This window comes from Muscardinus avellanarius (genome assembly GCF_963383645.1).
Source record: "Muscardinus avellanarius genome assembly, chromosome: X".
Taxonomy (NCBI): Eukaryota; Metazoa; Chordata; class Mammalia; order Rodentia; family Gliridae; genus Muscardinus; species Muscardinus avellanarius.
The window spans coordinates 31,850,138-31,868,673 of NC_137792.1; the positions used below are offsets into that span (position 1 = coordinate 31,850,138).

The 18,536-nt window shown below is 40.6% G+C and overlaps 1 protein-coding gene across 1 annotated transcript in view; it reads left to right on the forward strand.

Annotated features, from left to right (window-relative positions):
- TSPAN7 (tetraspanin 7) overlaps positions 1 to 18,536 on the forward strand; it is a gene marked incomplete at its 5' end in the record, with an annotated part of 124,089 nt that overhangs the window by 87,671 nt on the left and 17,882 nt on the right. Inside the window, one exon of the mRNA XM_080718756.1 lies at positions 17,642 to 17,830. Coding sequence (XP_080574882.1) covers positions 17,642 to 17,830 — 189 coding nt within the window. The remainder of the gene's footprint in view (positions 1 to 17,641; positions 17,831 to 18,536) is intronic.

The window sequence follows — 18,536 nt, forward strand, 5'->3', positions numbered from 1 at the left end:
TTGGAAGAATTTTGAACTTCCAGAGAATCTTATTAAAAAAAAAAAAACACATGAGCTGTAATGTGCTTACCAAAAGGAGAGTAAGTTTGAAAGTTAAGAAGCTTTAATTACTTCCCAGTTTGAGTGTGTAATGATATGTTACCTATATACTGTAACTATATGCATTCATATGGAGTGAAATGATTCTGAACTTAAAAAATTGCATTAAAGTAATGGGATTTGGGGACGTCATTTAATTTTTAAAGTTCTACTTTTAAGAAAGAGGAGAAGAGAGAGCAAGTCCAGGTGCAATCAAGAAAATTCATTGCTTTGATATTTATTTCTGGAATATTTGTGTCTTCATATTACTTGAAATTGGTGGCCCTAGAAGAATAGGTTTTCTCAGTTCATGGTTTCTTATTGAGGCCAGCGCCTAAATTTCCTAGTGTTTCACTTAGAAGGAAGAGTGATGTTATGTATGTATCTTGAGATAACTCAACCTGAAAGCCATCTGACCTGTGATGAGAATTAGGGATTAGAAGATAGTCATCACGGTTTGGAAAGCACTGTCCTGTCTATAGATTTTCTTTCAATTAACACTCAGGAAATGCATATGTTTAAAAAGATCATGCTTACTATTCTGTCATAACACAGAAATTTCTACAGGTTGTTCTTTTGCTAGTTAGTTTGCTTTCGCTAAGCTCTGTAAATTATTCCTCTACTTGCATTAGGGAGAGAGTACATGCAGTTAATACTTAAACTATCATGTTAACTTTTTCTTTGGTTTTACTGAGATATATTTTAGTCTACATGCAGAACTGGTGCTTCAGAATTCTGTTAACACTATTACTTTGTAAGAGGGATCAAATATATTGAGAAAATAAACAGTTGAGAGCATACTATATGTAGGATAACATGCTAGATTCTCCTGGAAATATAAAATGATTCAGTCCCTAACCTCATTTGCTTATGTGCTATGAGATTGACACTCATGATGCAAAGTAACTTAATTGTGGCAGTATTAATTTACTAGACTTTAAGTCTTTGATTTTCAATCTTTATTCTTGTAGTTTTATTACCAAGAAACCCAAGACACTGGATGGAGTCCTTTAATTTTGGAAGGTTGCCAACTCTGATTCTTGTACATTTGGATAATAATGATGGTAATGAACTCATTGCTCAGAGGAGAACCAATTTGGACACAAGTCTGATATTCAAAATGCAATGAATTAAACCAAGTAATCAGAAAAACTAATTTACAAAAGTTCCCAGAATGCTATGCTCAAAAGAACTTGGCCTGAGAGTCCAGGCATCAGGTTTTTTATTCTTTGTACCTTACAGATTGTGGGAACTTGAAGCAGTGTTTACTTTTCTCTGAGCTTGCTTCTTCATCTTGTAACTGGCCATGCTCTTTATGTGAGCCTCATGGGGTTATTATGAGAATTAAGTGGATTTTTATGAATGAAAATATAAACTGTAAAGCACCTTACAAATATTAGATGATATTTTAATTTTACTTGTTACATAAAACCCAAGAGCCATTTTTTCTTCGTGTTGTCTTTAATCATTATATATTAACATTTTTTCACTCATTCTTGTTCTACTTGTGTCTTAAAGTCCCTCTTCATAATATATGCCAATACAGATAAAGTTCACTTCCCTTGCCCTTGTCTACCTTCCTGTCACTCCCCACTTCTCTATGGACAGCCACTCATAGGACTTCTACCACCCTGGTTTAGTTTAGTATTTACATCTCAGCATAACTTAAGGATTAACAAATGACAACATTCTTCTATTCCTATTAGGTAAGGAGGCCTGCGGTCCAATTCCAAATTTGCTTACCTTTTTATTTACCACACTATTTACTTTTAAAGTAGTCATTTTACTAATGTTCTCTAGCTTTCTGGAAGGTGTTTCATATAGTTGTCCCTCCATATCTGTGAGTAGTATATCCATGGATTCAGCCAACTGTGGATCAAAAATATTCAGAGAAAAAAAGAACTTCATATGTACTGAATGCATACACACTTTTTGTCATTTCTGTAAACAATACGGGATGACAGCTATTTTACATGGCATTTGCATTGTAGTGATTACAAGTCATCTAGAAATAATCTAAAGTATACAGAAGAGTATTTATGTGGGTAATATGTGAATATTCTACCTTTTTATTCAAGGGACTTGAACAATGTTGGATTTGAGAGTCCAGGAACCAGTCTTCCATGAGTACTGAAGGATGGTTAAACACCCTTGGTCTTTATATTCTTTCAGCTTCCCAGATGAATATGTTAACAGATCATGATGCAGTGTGACACCTCTTCCTATGCTATATTGTTCACATCTCTCCCAATAGCCAAGTGCTTCTTATTATGTGGGAGGAATCTTTACCCCCATAGTGGGAGCCACTGTCAGCTGAGCTGGCAAGTCAGAATGGGGGTGACAACTAATCAGATGTAGTGAGAGGTTCAGCGCAGGCTAGAGAATGTCCAAAGTCTTCCACCAATGCCATTGAATCACTATATTCTGTGGACCATTGTGTGTGTGTGTGTGTGTGTGTGTGTGTGTGTGTGTGTGTGTGTGTTACTAGGGGTGGAACCTAGAGGCTTTCTACCTCCGGGCCATACTCCCAGCCCTATTTTCTATTTTATTTGGAAACAGGGTCTCACTAAGTTGCTGAGAGCCTCACTAAGCAGCCGAGGTTGGCTTCGAACCTGTGTGATCCTCCTGTCTCAGCCTCCCAAGCGCAGGGATTACAAACGTGTGCCACCATGCCCGGCCTGTGGACCATTTTAGATGGTTCACGGCATGTAGTGTGTTTGGCAAAAAGCCAGTTACTTGGGTAAAATATCTTTATTTCCTAGAGGTCACTTGGCATGCAGCATCATGTGTGATCATGGGCCTGAGCCAGAGGGTTGTGCTGGTAACGAATCTTGTGCTACACAGGCTGCAGAATGTTGCACATCAGACTGAACACCCACATTGCTTTTCAGGCTCTGTCCTGTGTTCCAGGAGGAAAAGGATAGCTAAGTCTCATGAAGACAGTTGTGTTCATCATTGGGCTGCCCTGCTCACAGCTTTTTCTGAGCATCTGTGCTCCTAGCACTTTCTGATCTGCTGAGACACTGGGACATGGCCCTGTCCCAGTCACAGCCAGTGGTATAAGGGAGGTCACCTGACCTGAGATGGGTCTCTCAGATTCTCTATTCTGTGAAGTTGAAATTCCTGTTCAAGGCTACTCAGCAGTCTCTGTTAGATTTTCAAATCTGGAGGTACACCAATGGGAGGCTTTTTTTTTAATCACTGTTCAGAGAGAGCTAGTCTGCATGGATAGAAAAGAGAATGGCAGATGTGGAAGAGAGGCTTATCTTAGAGCCTTTGCTAGAAGGGAGGGGAAGGAAGGGGCAACTCCCCTGCTTCTGTCCTTGGACGTGCCAGTTGCTTCTTCTCCAGATGTCCAGGGTCCTCAAGAAACCTTTTATTTGTTCAAGGTGGCTTATCTAACTTCTCCTCCCTACAGCCTCACAAACTGTGGTTAAGATATTTTCTGACTAAACAATAAAAGGTAAAAGGAATTGGGAGAGTGGTTTAACAATAATACCCATTGACCTCAGAGGTCAGAATATATTTGTGAGGCCTACTAGCCCACCCTACCAGGGAGCCAGTACAGCACTGTTCTCACAATCACAGTGTGTTCCAGGGCTTTCCAGGACTCTTGGCTTTGAGTACAAATATGTGGAAAGATCCAGTGGCTTCCCTGTGCCCAGGAAAGCATGTGCTTGGTCAATAAATTGTGTGGCACATTGTAGGACGTAGTTCCTTACATGCTTCTTCAGAGAGCAGTTAGTCAGCCAATAACTTTCAACTAATACTGCCAAGAGGGAATAACTTCTGCTTTTGACTGAACAGGTTAGCTTTCTAAAATAAATCACCAGTTGTGACTTTTGGAGAGGTAGGATGGTGTATGTCAATGACCTCTGAGTTGGGGGCCTGACTACCAAGTTGTACTTTTCTGAACCACTAATTTTCTAAGACCACAGTAGTCATTTTTTTTCCTAAACACAACATGAAAGCAATGCAATAGCTTTTAAATACTGGCGCCACCATACTTGACTTTTGTGTCTCTCTAGCCTTTTTAATAGTTAGGCCCCATGACCTACCTCTTCTAACAAGTGCCCAATTTAGCAGCCTTGGAGGCCAACGTGAAAATTGATGTGTCCTAATGAAAGCTGCTTGTGATTAAAGCACTTCATTATCCAAAGCAAACACTGAATACCACTGGATACATATACATTTAATAACATAGTCAGAGGAGACTCATCTCTTTTCAAGGGGCAGAAGACTGGGAATGCAGACAAGGCATTCACAAAGTCTCAGGGTATAAAATAAGTTGTCCCTCATAAGAGATATATGAAAAACCCTGAGCATGTTTCAAGGAGGAACATTGTCTTTCAGTATCCAAGAAGACCTCTTGGAACTGGGCATGATGGCACATGCCTGAAATCCTAGTACTTGGGAGGCCAAGACTGAATGATTACAATTTTGAAGCCAGCTTCAGCAATATAGCAAGACTCTTGGCCATCTAGCAAGACCTGGTTTCAAAATCAAAAAATAAAAAGGGCTAGGGGTATAGGTGATGTGTAGAATGCCCTTGGGTTCAATTCAAAATATAGAGGAAGGTAGGAAAGGAAAGGAAGAAAGACTTCCTTTTGATGTAAAGGAAATCTGAATTGTGCTTTGAAGGTCAAATGGGACCTGGCCAGGCAGTAGTAAGGCAGGAGGGCTGAATAGGGAGAACCAGCATTCACACTGTAGGAACAAGTTTGGCATTTGTATTACTTAGGGGTTAAAACCAGACTTGGATTTGCCCCATGACCATCTAAGGAGCCATGTAATCGTTTTATAGAAATGGATCTCTGGTACAGCAAATCATTACTTTCTCTTTTAATTCCAATATACAAATTCAGTTTTCAACAGAATCCTTGTCTGTCTGTGAAAAGTAAGAAAGTTTCTTCTATAGCTTTTGTAAATTTATCTTTAACCAGCTTCACTGCTTCTTAAAATCAGGATTTTTGGTTCTAGCTGAGAAATGGGGGAAAGTGTATTTGCCTAAGGAAAATAGAGGTATTAAAATAATAGGGCAAGTGCTTCTTCATATGCAGAGCACAGCTCATTTCAGTTGCAACCTCATTACCCTGAATAACTATTTCTGTTGCTCTTCATGTGACAGAATTATGTGGCCTATCATTTCTTTTGGAGATCAAAGGAAATGAAACTCTGGGTCTGGGAAAATTGTTTCCCCAGTTCCTGTGTTGCTAAAGCTCCTATTCATTCATGTATGAAAATCCAAGGAGATAATTGGCTAGGAAAATCACAAGGCTTCCTAGACAATAGTCAGGATGAGAACAGCTTTTGAGAATCACTGCAATTCAGCCTTTCCTGATGACTCCCCCTCCATAGGACTTCTGTCCGGTGGTTGCCTCTGGAGACTCTGTGGGGATTCCCAGAAAGCTGTTTAGCTTCTATCATAATGCCTCCCAGGGCAACCCACTTCATTTTGGGCAGTGCCTATGATTAGAACGTTCTTTCTCACATTGAGCCAAAAATCTATTTCCCTAAAACCTTCCTTAATCCTGGCTTAAATATAGGCTTTTGAGGACTTGCCTAGAAACAGAGTCACCATGTATAACACTGTTTCCCAACAAAAATGCAGTTCCATTTTGAAACGAGTAACGTATAAATAATATTCTGGAACACAGCCTAGTTCATCAATTGGAGCATGTCCAGTAGGGAACATGGGAGGCATACCCCAGGAAAGAAGGGACACGTGAGTGCTCACGGGCTTAGTCTGTAGAGTCCTGCCCACCCTGCCTCCCCATCTTTCCTAGGTGTTGACAATTTAAAATCTAAGAATACTCACTCTGGGAAATGGTTCAGGAAGATGGCTTCATTTTCAGGAAACCCTTAGGCAGTAAAAAGAGAATTGGGCTTCTCTTTGTGGCATTTACCTATCTAGGGGAGAGAGTGGGGGACTGGGTAATACTGTATGAAGAGAACTCTGCCCTAGGCCCTGCCTTCTTTGCATTCACTGCTGAAAGAGACATTGTATCATGATGGCTGGGAAAACTACTTTCAAGTTGGGCACAGATAGATTTTATTCTGGGCTGTGCCACTTATTAAGCTCTGTGACTTTGAGTAAGTTGTTGAACCTTACAAAGTCTCAGGTTTGCATTTGCAAAACAGAGGTTGAGAATAAATGCGATGAAGCATATAAGGAGCACAGTACTACTCGATAAATGCCATTTGTCACACAGGCACACAAATAACTGTTTTTCAGATTTTTTGCCCTTAGTTGCTGAATGACCAACCAAATCCTGCTCCAGGCTGTGGGGTGAGCAGATTTGATGTCACTGCCTTAGCTAGTGACTTGTCCCATCGCTTTGGGGTTACACTGAAAGAAGGTTCCACAGCTTCAAAGAGGGCTCTCCTCATATGTATTTAAGCTGTGGCATTTTCTCCTCTCAGGGCCTAAAGTAGAATACTAAGTTGCTGAGTATATCCTTGAATGAACCTACAATCCTCCTGTCTCAGCCTCCCAAGTACTGGGATTATAGGTGTGTACCATTATGCCAGGCTAATGGATAGTATTTTCAAATAAATGAATTAGTGACCATGCCTGAAGATTTCATATTTTAATTGTGGCAGCCAATTTTCAGAGCTGTTCAGGAAGAAATGAGTGTCAGGATGGATGGCACTGGCTTTTGAGCTCTTCTTACAGAAGAATTTGGTGTAGAAGGCTAGAGCGAAGAGCTTCTGCAGACAGATTGAAGAGGACATTAAGGGAAGTAGTGGGTGAAGGCCAGGACTTTGAGTACCTGTTTTGCCATTTAGTGTTGATGACCTTGGGCAAATTTCATGAGATTATTGGAAGGATTGAAGCCTATAAAGCATTAAAGCACTTAGAATAGTACCCAACACAGAGTAAGCCCCCTAGTTGTACATCTTTTAAAGAGAAAAATCTTACTCGTATAAGCACTGTTCATTCTCTTGGCTCTTAACCATCAATTACAGACCCCTTGGAGTTACAGGATGTTAGAACTTCAAATTACTTTTCCATTAACAGTGATAGAAGGAATCATTCCCATGCTTTCTCATTTAGTCCCCCTTGTGGCCAAAAACAGACATTTATGAAGCAATGTTCCGGATTAGAAGTTTATTGACAAAAGAAGGCTTTTATATGAGTGCAACTGCCTGGGCCTTATAGAAACCAGGCCCACTGTTTAGCCTCCTCGGTGCAGGACTAGTGAAGACAAAATTTATGGTCTCTGGAGCTTGCACTTACTAAGCACCTGCTTGTCATCTTGTACTCAATCATTTAATTACTATATATTAAGCGCCTATTATGAACAGGCAGTTACCTTGTCTTTGGGATACAGAGATGGATATAGAAAAACCCTACTCTCATGGAGTTTACATTCATTTGGGGAGGCAGATAAAGCAAATAAATGAAACAGTGTTTGAAGGTGACAAGTACAGTGGAAAAAAATAAAGTAGGAGTCCTGTTGGAGGACAGAGCCCTAGTTTGAAATAAAATCACCAGGGAAGGCTCATTGAGGAACAGAAACTAGAAGAAATGAGAGATTTTCGGAATCCAGCAGAGAGAAGAGCAACACAGAATACCTGTGGTAGGAGAATGCGAGGGGTATTTGAGGTTCATGAGGCTAGAACAGAGAAAGCAGGAGAAAAGTCACAGGGGCTGCACCAGAGCAACCAGTCAAGGCTGCAGGTCAGGCAGGTGGGGCCTTGTGGGCCAGACCAAGAACATTAGCTTTTTCTTTAGGAGAAGCAACATTATGGAAGGATTTCAAGCAAAGGAGTGATTTCATTGGACTAGGACTTCAACAAAATCATCCTGACTGCTACATTAAGAATAGGGTGGAGGAAGGGAGAGATGGGAGAGATGGGTGCTTGGTGCAGGGAGATAGTGGTACAGATGCCTAAGTGCCACCTGTGATTCTTTTTGGCAGTAACATATTGCCTTAAAGTTATTTTTTCATAACACTCTGTCAATATTAGATGTGTGAATTTTCCCTGCACAGACACACAACACTTTATGATGGGGATGTGTCCTGAGAAATGCGTCATTAGGCAATTTCATCATTGTGTGAATATCAGAGTGTATGTACGCAAACTAAGAAGGCTCTAGTGTCACTAGGTGATATGCTCTTCTGGACCACTGTCATATATGTGGTGTTATTAACCAAAATGTTTTATAGCACAACTGTACATCTAAATGGCAGTACATATTTGTACAGTGTGGACATTTGAGTGTTGAGAGGAAACTTAATTAAACCACTAATAGAAATAGGGCTTTTGCCTGTTTTTTTTTTCCTTTAAACACCTCAGGAAACAGTTATAACTACTAAAATGTAGAGCCCTACCTCACTGTTTATATCTGAATCTTGTTCTGGAATACTCTATACATATATTTTCTTTCCCAGGTTTTTCATTTAATGATAAGTCCTGTTCTAAAATTATTTCTGATAAGCTCCAATTTCACCTAAAAAAAAGGAATGAATTCCCCAAACTAGCCCACTCCATCATACCCCATCAACCCATAGTCACAGGGACCATGGGAATTCAATAACTTCTTCACCATCTATGTTCTAGCTTTTATATATATATATATATATATATATATATATATAGAGAGAGAGAGAGAGAGAGAGAGAGAGAGAGAGAGAGAGAGAGATTTTGTTTTTGGTATTTAGAAGATGATAGAAAAACTGCAAAAAAAATTTTTTTTCTCCTTTTTGGAAATAATGGAACTGGAATAGACCCAAATCTGTTCAAGGAGGTAATCATGAGAGACAGGACTGCTGCTTCATTGCAGATTGGCATTTAAATTCACACTTATGAAATAATGGTTTGGATCAATTTATCTAGATTTATTGCCATTAACTAACTTACAAGGACACAGCCACTGTAAGTAAGCCAAATCTAAAGAATAGCTCGTCACTAAGATTCATTCTATATTTATCAGACTCCTGCTGTGAGCTCCAAAGGAACATTGTGCTATAGGCATGGCGACTGGTTTTCAAATGAAAAGTTTGGACTCGTAATCAGACAAGTAGTGATTCTGCTTAAATGAATATTTGGACAGGATGTTCAAATGACATGTTGACATGGAAAACCAAGTGCAGGATATAGCTGAGACTTCGGTGGATACAAAGAATGTAAAGGACTTTTAGAATCTTGGCATGTACACAGTTAACAATACAGGATGGGATAAGCATGTGGTCAACATGTTTGGATTAACATAGCTATAGTTTTTATTTGTATTTTATTCCGACATGATTTTTTAAGAAGTATCTTTTCTTATTAGTGTGGGATTTGACCCATCTTTTCACAGTGCAGGTCACCTGAGGATCAGAAGGGAAGCTGTTTCTCCCCACAGCTCTTCCTTCAGTGGTGGTTGGCCACCTGCCAGTGTCACTAAGACTGTTAGTACTCCTGGCACTCACATGGCCTCCACGTGTGTTAAACTGTGCCAACAGATTTTCAGTACAAGCGATATCAACTTGGGGGTTTCACGTAGGAGGTGCGGCATAGAAGGAATTCCCAAACATTAAGCTTCTATCACTTTAGCTACTACAGCTGGCCCTGATTTCTAAGTATATAAGTCTCCTGGTAAGTGGCTTTGCTGGCCCCAATTCCTAATAGGCATTTACCTATACACTGTCTATTTATATATCTGGGTCATCTTGAACCCAGGGGGTGTGAGCTCCACCTAGAGTGTCTTGAACTCCAGTCTGTTCATTCTTTCTTCCTTTCACCTGCTGTTGGACGCTTAAAGTTGAAGAAAGACACTTTCTATTACTACAGATCAGAATCCCAAGTCCCGTCTTAAACATTTTCAAGGAGAATCAATCAGTGCTTATAAATAAAAAGTAATCCCAAGAGGCTCAGTATAAGCTACCCTTAACATTCCTCCCCGAGGAATGCCCAGGCTGAGTACAGAGTTCAGTCAGTACAGGCCCTTGATAAGTGTGCTTGGCACCCTAGCTAACAGTTGGCTTGATGTTGGCCCCTCCAAGGACCATTGGGCAACTCAAAGGAGCATAATGTACTCTAGCGCTAGAAGGGCCCCTGTCGGTGTTACTGGGGTCAGTTTTGTGGCTTTACAAATAACAAATGAAGACACAAATATGCAACACGACTGGCACAAGCTGGAGATTCCAATTAAAAAGATAACTGAGAGAAGGGAGTATTTTTTTCCTGAACTTAGAGCATGCCTGGAGCCATGAGCACCCCCAGAGTCAGTGAACTGTCTGTGCAGGTGTTTGATTTCTCACTGTGTGTGTGTGTGTGTGTGTGTGTGTGTGTGTGTGTGTGTTATTGAGAATCAAACCCAAGAGTGATTTACCTCTGAGCTATACCCTCAGCCCTATTTTATTTTTTATTTTGAAACAAGGTCTTGCTAATATGATGCTGCCCTGGAACCTGCAATCCTCCTGTCTCAGCCTCCCAAGAACTAGGATTAGTGTGCCACCATGCCTGATTCCATAACTCTTTATTTTATTTTATTTTATTTATTATTATTTTTTTTTGGTGGTACTGGGGTTCCTGGAAGCCCATCTACCTCCAGGCTACACTCCCAGACCTATTTTTTTATATTTTGAAACAGGGTCTCGTAAGCCAGTGCGGCTGGCTTCGAACCTGCGTGATCCTCATGTCTCCGCCTCCCAAGCACGGGGATTACAAGCGTGCACCACCACGCCCAGCTCCATAAGTCTTTAAAGTGGCAAAAACGTTTTTAGCTGGGCAAGATGGTGCAGCCAGGTATTGTGATGCACACCTGTGATCCCAATATTCAGGAGGCTGAAACAGAAGGATCACAGGTTTGGGGCCAGTGCATGGAAACTCAGCAAGACCCTGTTTCAAAATATTCCAGCACAGACAAGCATGGTGGCGCACGCTTGTAATCCCCACACTTGGGAGGCTGAGACAGGAGGATCGCACAGGTTCGAAGTCAGCCTCAGCTATTCAGTGAGGCTCTCAGCAACTTAGTGAGACCCTGTTTCCAAGTAAAGTATAAAATAGGTCTGGGGGTATAGCCTGGAGGTAGAAAAGCCCTTGAGTTCCACCCCCAGTACAACCAAAAACAAATATTCTAGCACTGTACTCTGGCCTCCATATTCTGGTGATGATCTCATCAAGCATTATCCCTTGATCTTCTCACCTCTTCTGCTTCTGTTTTCCAAAACACATTGTTCCCTCAGCTGTCACTTTGGGCCTCAGCCTTCATCGTCAGCGCTGACTCACTCCTAAACCCAGCCTTATACCCACAATTACATTCTGAATATATTACTTGTGTGGACTTTATTCACCTCAAACCCACGGAAAACAGGACCTGGACCAGATGGTCTCTGGATTTCCTATTGGTTCTCAGACTAAGCTTGAACAAATCAACATTTAAGATGATATTACTCCTTTTCTTCTCCTCAGCTTCCCTATTACATCCTAATGATATCACTAATCTCCCAGTCATTCACTGTACATTCTTACACACACACACACACACACACACACACACACACACACACACACACACACACAGATGGAGTAAAAGGGTTGAATTGGCCAAAAGATTTGCCTAAGAAAGAAACATCTCAAAGCATATGTCTTCTTATCTTAGGATAATAGTTACTTCATATAAAAAGGGAAGCTTTGGTTATGCCAGTAAGGTTATTAATTTGGGGTATCTATATAAAAATGTGTTACCCCCCCCGGGAATTCTTCCTTCCCCCTGTCACTTACAGGCCTCATGCAACCTCAGAAATCAGGCAGAACTTTGAGCTTCAAGTCCAGAAATAAGTTGCTGCTCCTGATGGTTGTCTGTCAAAAGAACCTTCTAAATGTGCTTTTTCTTATTTGCCCAAAGGTACATCTGTAAATTTATTGCAGAGCAAATAAGCACATCAAGTTTGATATTCATAGATTGGGGGGGAGAAGGAAATTCTCTAAAACATACAACGTACTTAAACATATCGAAGTCAACCACTAAGCCAAGCAAGGGAAGGAGGGATGGAGAGGGAATGGGGTGGGAATTGGGTAGGGGATAAATCAGCGATGTGTACATGTTTGTACACACAAGTTTTTTACCCCAATATGATGTATGAATATACACCAATAAAAATAGTTTGATATTCAGAATATTTTATCTGAATGCTACAGCTGGGAGGAGTCACTGGAAATTACATTTTTCTAACCTCTGATCTTACTGAAGAGGGAACTGAGGTCCAGAAAGGTTAGGTGATCTGCCCAAAGTCACACAGCTATTGGCACACTGCAATTCTTGGCCTCATAATCCATAGCACAGAGATCTAATATTCACTTGCTTTTGTATATATCTAGTGGCTTTCTGTTGCCCATCTGGAGTGGTTACTGAAACCTAGAGAAAACCCCTAATGAGCTCTGGGAGTTAGTACATTTTAAAGCACTAAGTATGAACACAAATAACTTGTAATAAAAACTTAAGTTGTAAATGTAATGTATTGACAATTACTTCTTAAAGAGAGGCCCATCCGGGATTGGAGCCTGCTGAGGGGTTAGGCTGATGCCGGGGCCAACGGCCGGCATCAGAGCCTGACAGTAGGCAAGGCCGCTACTGGGGCCTCCGAGGCTGGTATCAGAGCCTACCGAGGGGTTAGGCCAGTGCTGGGGCCAGTGAGGCCGGGATCGGAGCCTGCCGTGAGGCAAGGCCGGTGCTGGGGCCTCCGAGGCTGGGATTAGAGCCTGCTGAGGGATTACGCCGGTGCCAGGGCCAATGGCCGGCATCGGAGCCTGCCGTGAGGCAAGGCCGCTACTGGGGCCTCCAAGGCCAGGATCGGAGCCAGCTGAGGGGTTAGGCTGGTGTCGGGGCCAGCGAGACCAGAATCGGGGCCTCCCATGAGGCAAGGCTGCTGCTTGAGCCAGCGAGGTCTGGATCAGTCCACCGCGTAGCCAGGCCACTACTGGCGCTGTCAAGAGTGGGATCAGTACTTGCAACGTGGCATGCACAGAGAAATATCGCAGAAAATAAAAATCAGATGCTTCCCCTAATCAGCAATAACTAGGAGGAAAGGGGCAACAGGAAGAGGTCGAGCTATAGAAAGGGCCCTATAGTGAAGCAACTAAGGTGACCAATCAGAGGGTATAGAATAGGGGAGGATGGAGCCTCTTTAAAATGCAGGAGGCACATAAACAAATGTATCAAAGTTAATCACCAAACAAGCATGAAATCGAGGGAGGGGGAGGGAATGGGATGGGGGCTGGATGAGGGCTAATTGGATGATGTGTGCTTGTATATCCTCTCAAGTCTTGTACTCCAATGTGATATGAGACTACAATGCACCAATTAAAAAATAATAAAAATTAAAAATTAAAAAATTAAAAAAATAAAAAAATAAAAAGATAAAAAAAGAGAGGCCCATGACATTATAGAAGCTGCTGATTTCCACATCTCTTTCTGGTGCTTTTAACAACCTCTACAAAATCAGGTTATGAACACTGCAAAACCCTCCCCTCCCCCACACTTCCTTTTGGCACACACACTCACATAAAATATAGCTGAAAGAATAGTGTGTTGGATACTTTTCTTTCTAAATTCTAATGGTATGACATACTAAATAAGACTGGAGTACATGTTCCTTTAGAAGGTGGGGCTCATGAATTCATGATTTGAGAGAAAGGAAATAGGGATTACATCCTTCTAGACACAAACCTGGCACAGCATAAGAATAACTCCAATAAGTTTAATCAGAAGATCTGTGCTCAGTACACAGAAAAGAGAATGGCCACAAGTCAAATGCCACTGGACTTTTAAAAACGGCGGATGCCCTCTAGCACTGGCTCCTCTCCAAGGATCAGGATGCTGCAGATTGCCAGGGAGACTTCCCAGCATTAGATCACATGACCTGCTAGGAGAAAGAGGAGTCATTTATATCTATTGCCTGCTCCCCAGATAGCAATTTTAGGATTTAAAATGAACTCTGGTAAGTCTCTCCCAGAGCCTTTCAAAAACCCCTTGGCAAATGGCCAAAACTCTCCATGTCTTTTTTCTTTTTTCAGTATAATTTAAAAATAATATGTACTACCACACACAAGCTTTTCTGGCTCTGATCTAACTTTTCTAATGCTACAATTATAGTTTTACTCAGCCTCATCACCGAGCCTAAATTAATAGTAGCTAGTGATACTCTATTACCCATACATTTTAAGCTGTGGTGTAAGCACACAAGAAATGAGATGCTGGGAATCAGCTAAGTATGGAGAAGCTCTGCCTGGAGACTGCCAGTGGAGTGCTGGGCCTGCCTTCCTGGCCCGTGGTCAATTTGAGAGCATGTGAGGTAGGAGTGGTTCTTCACTAGGCGACTTATGCAGTTTATCTCTGATCTCTGATCTGACTCCTCCTCAAGCCACAGCATTGGTTGCCTGCTAGAACCTGCTTTCCAGAAAGAAGCAAAACTTCCATGAGAAAGGTAACATAGGCGGATGGTGGTTGGTTCAGGGACTTGAGAGTCCTAAGGAGCTCAGACACAAAATTACTTTAGAAAAGACATGTTATAGAAACCAGTTCCTTGCTTTTCACTTTGGACTTCCATATGTTCAAGAATCAGTTTCCCTGAGGGTCTTGCAAAGGTACACATGTGGGTGAGTATGCGTTGATAGGAACCAAGAAAAAAATCACACAGATGACAGTGACTTTTGTCTTTGGTCTACCTTTGTATATTTCCTATTCTCAGTAAGAATCATTTTTATAGTAGAGAAATGTGAGAAAGTTCTAGCTTATTGCATCTTATGGCTCTTTAGCTTTTTTTGTAGTTTATCTCCTTCTGCTACGTAGTAATTTCTTCTAATGCTCACCCCAATTTCACCACCATCAAATATGGTCCAGTCCCTAATACCACAAAAAATTGATATAAACTATGTATTTACATGAGGACTGGCTTCATATATATATTTTTATTATTTATTTATTTATTTTTGCAGTATTAGGGATTGAACTCGGGAGCTAAACCCTTAGCCCTTTTTCTAATTTTTATTTTAAAACAGGGTCTTGCTAGGTTGCTGATAATCTTACTACATTGCTGAGACTGGTATTGAACCTGTAATCTTCCTGTCTCAGCTTCCCAAGTACTAAGATTACAGGCATGTTCCACCACACCTGGCTCATATACACTTTATATACAGAGCAATAGTAGCCTTAGGATAAACTATTTTTAAAATAAAAGATATAAAATGGTGTTACTATAACTGTTTGCCTTAAAATCGGGACTTATGTTAACTGATATAGTGCATATAGCATTTGATATGATAGTAACTGAATTTTATTAAATCACTGGTTACAGATATATAAGATATCACCTGATTGCTACTGTGTATTTTCATTAAAACAATCATTCTAGTAATGACTGACATAGTATACTCTGTACATATCTGAAGAGTTACTGAAAATTTGGAAGCAATCCCATGAAATCAGAAGTATTTAGGTGATACTTAAGTCTAAGTAGTGATTGCCTTAGCTGAAAATTTCAATGTAACTATGTCGTGATATTTAGGCAGATACTACTAGAGTGGATAGTATGCAGAAGAAGTTTCTCTTTGCTTCCATTTTAATTTACCTAACAATACTTGATGTAGACGTTTTATAAGTGCCTGGCATTTAACAAGCTCTGTTTTACAAAATATAAGCTATAATACCCAGAGGTAGGAAATGTTTTTGCCCATGAATAATAAGCATTTATACTGTGCCTGGACTGTGCTAGGCACTGGGCAATAATAAATAGCTTTGTCTTTTTGTTCACAGATGTCATTGCATCCTTACCCCTAATGACTTGAGAGTTGATTTTCAAACTTTGATTCTAGTGAGTAAAAATATTCTATTTATTTGTTTAATTGTGTATATTAATTATACACAATAGTTTTATTGTGGCACATTTATATATGCATTTAACATAATTTGATCAATTTCACTCCCCAGTATTTTCCATCTGGAGGAGAAGGGCTCAAGAAGCTGTTCAAGGAAGGTACTTTTTGAAGTAGCCACCAGGTGTCAGCAGAGGATTTAGAATGCTTGGCAGCATCTGTGTTCTTAGTGTTCTTCATTCACCAAGGCCATTTCCATGGGCAGTCGACCAGCCTTGGGCCACCTTCTCCCAAATATTAATGTCAGTTTCTCAGTATGACTGCATAATAATTGTCCACCTTTGCCTACTAAAACTAGCACTTATTCCTCAAATTTTTTTTTCTTATTTAATGCTGCTGTTCACCGTGATGGTTCCACACCACAAAGTAGACTTGTTGGCATTTATGATAGGGAATGTTACCAAGCTTTTGTTGTTTTTGCCTACGTTTTCCCCTCAGAGCTCACCCTTAGTTGATGTAGGGAAAGATACATAGTCCATTTTTTTGTCCTGTACAAAGAAACAAACTGATAGTGTTCTCCAGGTATGAAGGAGAGAGGCTGTGGCATCTTCACTGTCCTGTCCATTTGGTTCATGGTATAGCATGTATTTAGTGGTATTCACTTATAAATGTTAAGGAACAGCGTGTCAACTGACAAAAGAAACCTGGGCAAAGTGGATATAAGTTTGTAGCATGCTAGTTTTCTCATTTCTTGTCTTATCTGTTCAGTGAAGTGGGCTGGGCCTGGGTCTAAGGCATTTGATGTGGAACATTGGGCTATATATAGTGTGGGGCAAATTGAGGAAGGGCTTTCTAGGACAATTGGGTTTCTTTTGGGCCTCATATGATGTCTGAAGCGGTAGCGATCAGAAGACTGTTCATTTGAATGTGCTATCATTCAAATGATAAACTGAAGGAGCTCTTATTAGCAGGGGACATAGAGGCACAAAGCTACCTATGGCATCAGCAACTATAATTGCCAGGGCCTATGGCTTGCTTGAAATAAAGAGGAAGGCATAACAGAAAACCCTTAGTCTATCCCATGAAGTTAAGGCTTGATTGATGCAAGGGTCTAGAGTTTAGATGTGATGAAGGGATTTCATTTTGACTGAGCAGTGGGATTGGACAAATAGCCTTACAGCTAAATCCAGAAACTCTTCAGATTATTCTCTTGTTTTATATTGAGTACAGTATTGCAAAAAGACAGCACATCAACAAGGATTCAAAATAGTTGTAATATTTTGCTTTTGTAGAGACTTTTGTGATAATGATCAAAGAGAGTCATCTTGTTCTTAAAACATTGTTTATGAGATCCTTGAAGCATAGTATCATTGAAGAGGGTGGCTGATATTCTTTCCAGGGTTATACTCATCTTAGTATCATGCAGCAGTCAGGGAAAAACTCTCAGATTTGTCTTAGGATGTACTTTATAACTGGCTTTAAAATAAAAGTTTTTTACTGCTGGCTTGACTTCTAATTAACACAATAACTGCATATGGGATTGTGTGAGAGGCAGATATAATTGTATCAAATCAAAGCATCTTTACTTCTGTGATGGTTTTGGTTAACAGTCTCTGACATTTTCCTCTGCTCAGGGAATTCTACAGCAAGCATCATCTTGTTCATGGAAACGAGTCTTCAAATTTGGCCACATTGCTCTGTGTTGATTCTTACCTCTTTTGACAATGGTTTTTTACTCTCCTCTCCCCCTTTTCAGATCACTGGAGTGATCCTGTTGGCTGTTGGAGTCTGGGGAAAACTTACTCTGGGCACCTATATCTCCCTCATTGCCGAGAATTCCACAAATGCTCCCTATGTGCTCATTGGAACTGGCACCACCATCGTCGTTTTTGGCCTGTTTGGATGCTTCGCTACATGCCGTGGTAGCCCATGGATGCTGAAACTGGTGAGTATGTCACAGCATAATACAGCCCTCCCAATTATTTTTGTACAAATAAAACTCACATGATAAATTGGCCCTTCTCAAGGCCACAGACAGGACCTCAGTATTTTTTGTTTCTAATGCTAGACTCTTATCTACCCTTATTCCCCAAGTAGCAAAAAACACCCCAAACACAGTCTGGCATAATAAAGCCAGTCCCAGTGTCTTGAGGGAGATTATGACAAAGCAGTGGCCATTGATGCTAGCAGGCCATTGGTGTCCTCCTGGAAAGATGCCCTGTTTGAGTTTCAAACTCAGTCTTAGAAATCTCCTCAGGCATACGATATGCAGTTCCAGTGGGCTGATGCATCATCCAGAATATAAACAGTTTTTCATGTCCAAGTTCACAATGGAGAAGTACTTTCTGCCTCCTGGAGCCTGGCCACGCATAGATGCATATGCATATTCTTTTCTGAGTCTGTACTCCATAGCTTGGTGTTACCAAGAGCGCTGCTGCATTCCTATACTCTCTTAGAATAGACAAAACAGTGGTACATCCCCGAGGGTAAAGGAAGGCCATTGAAAGGATGTTTTCACTTCCTGGTAAACCAGTTGCCAAATATCCTATAAAAAATTATAAAAATGTATGCTTTTCATTGATAATGATTACTATTAAAGAATTTTGTGCATAAAAGTTAGCAAGGCTCTCTCTTCAAAAGAAAATTTTATT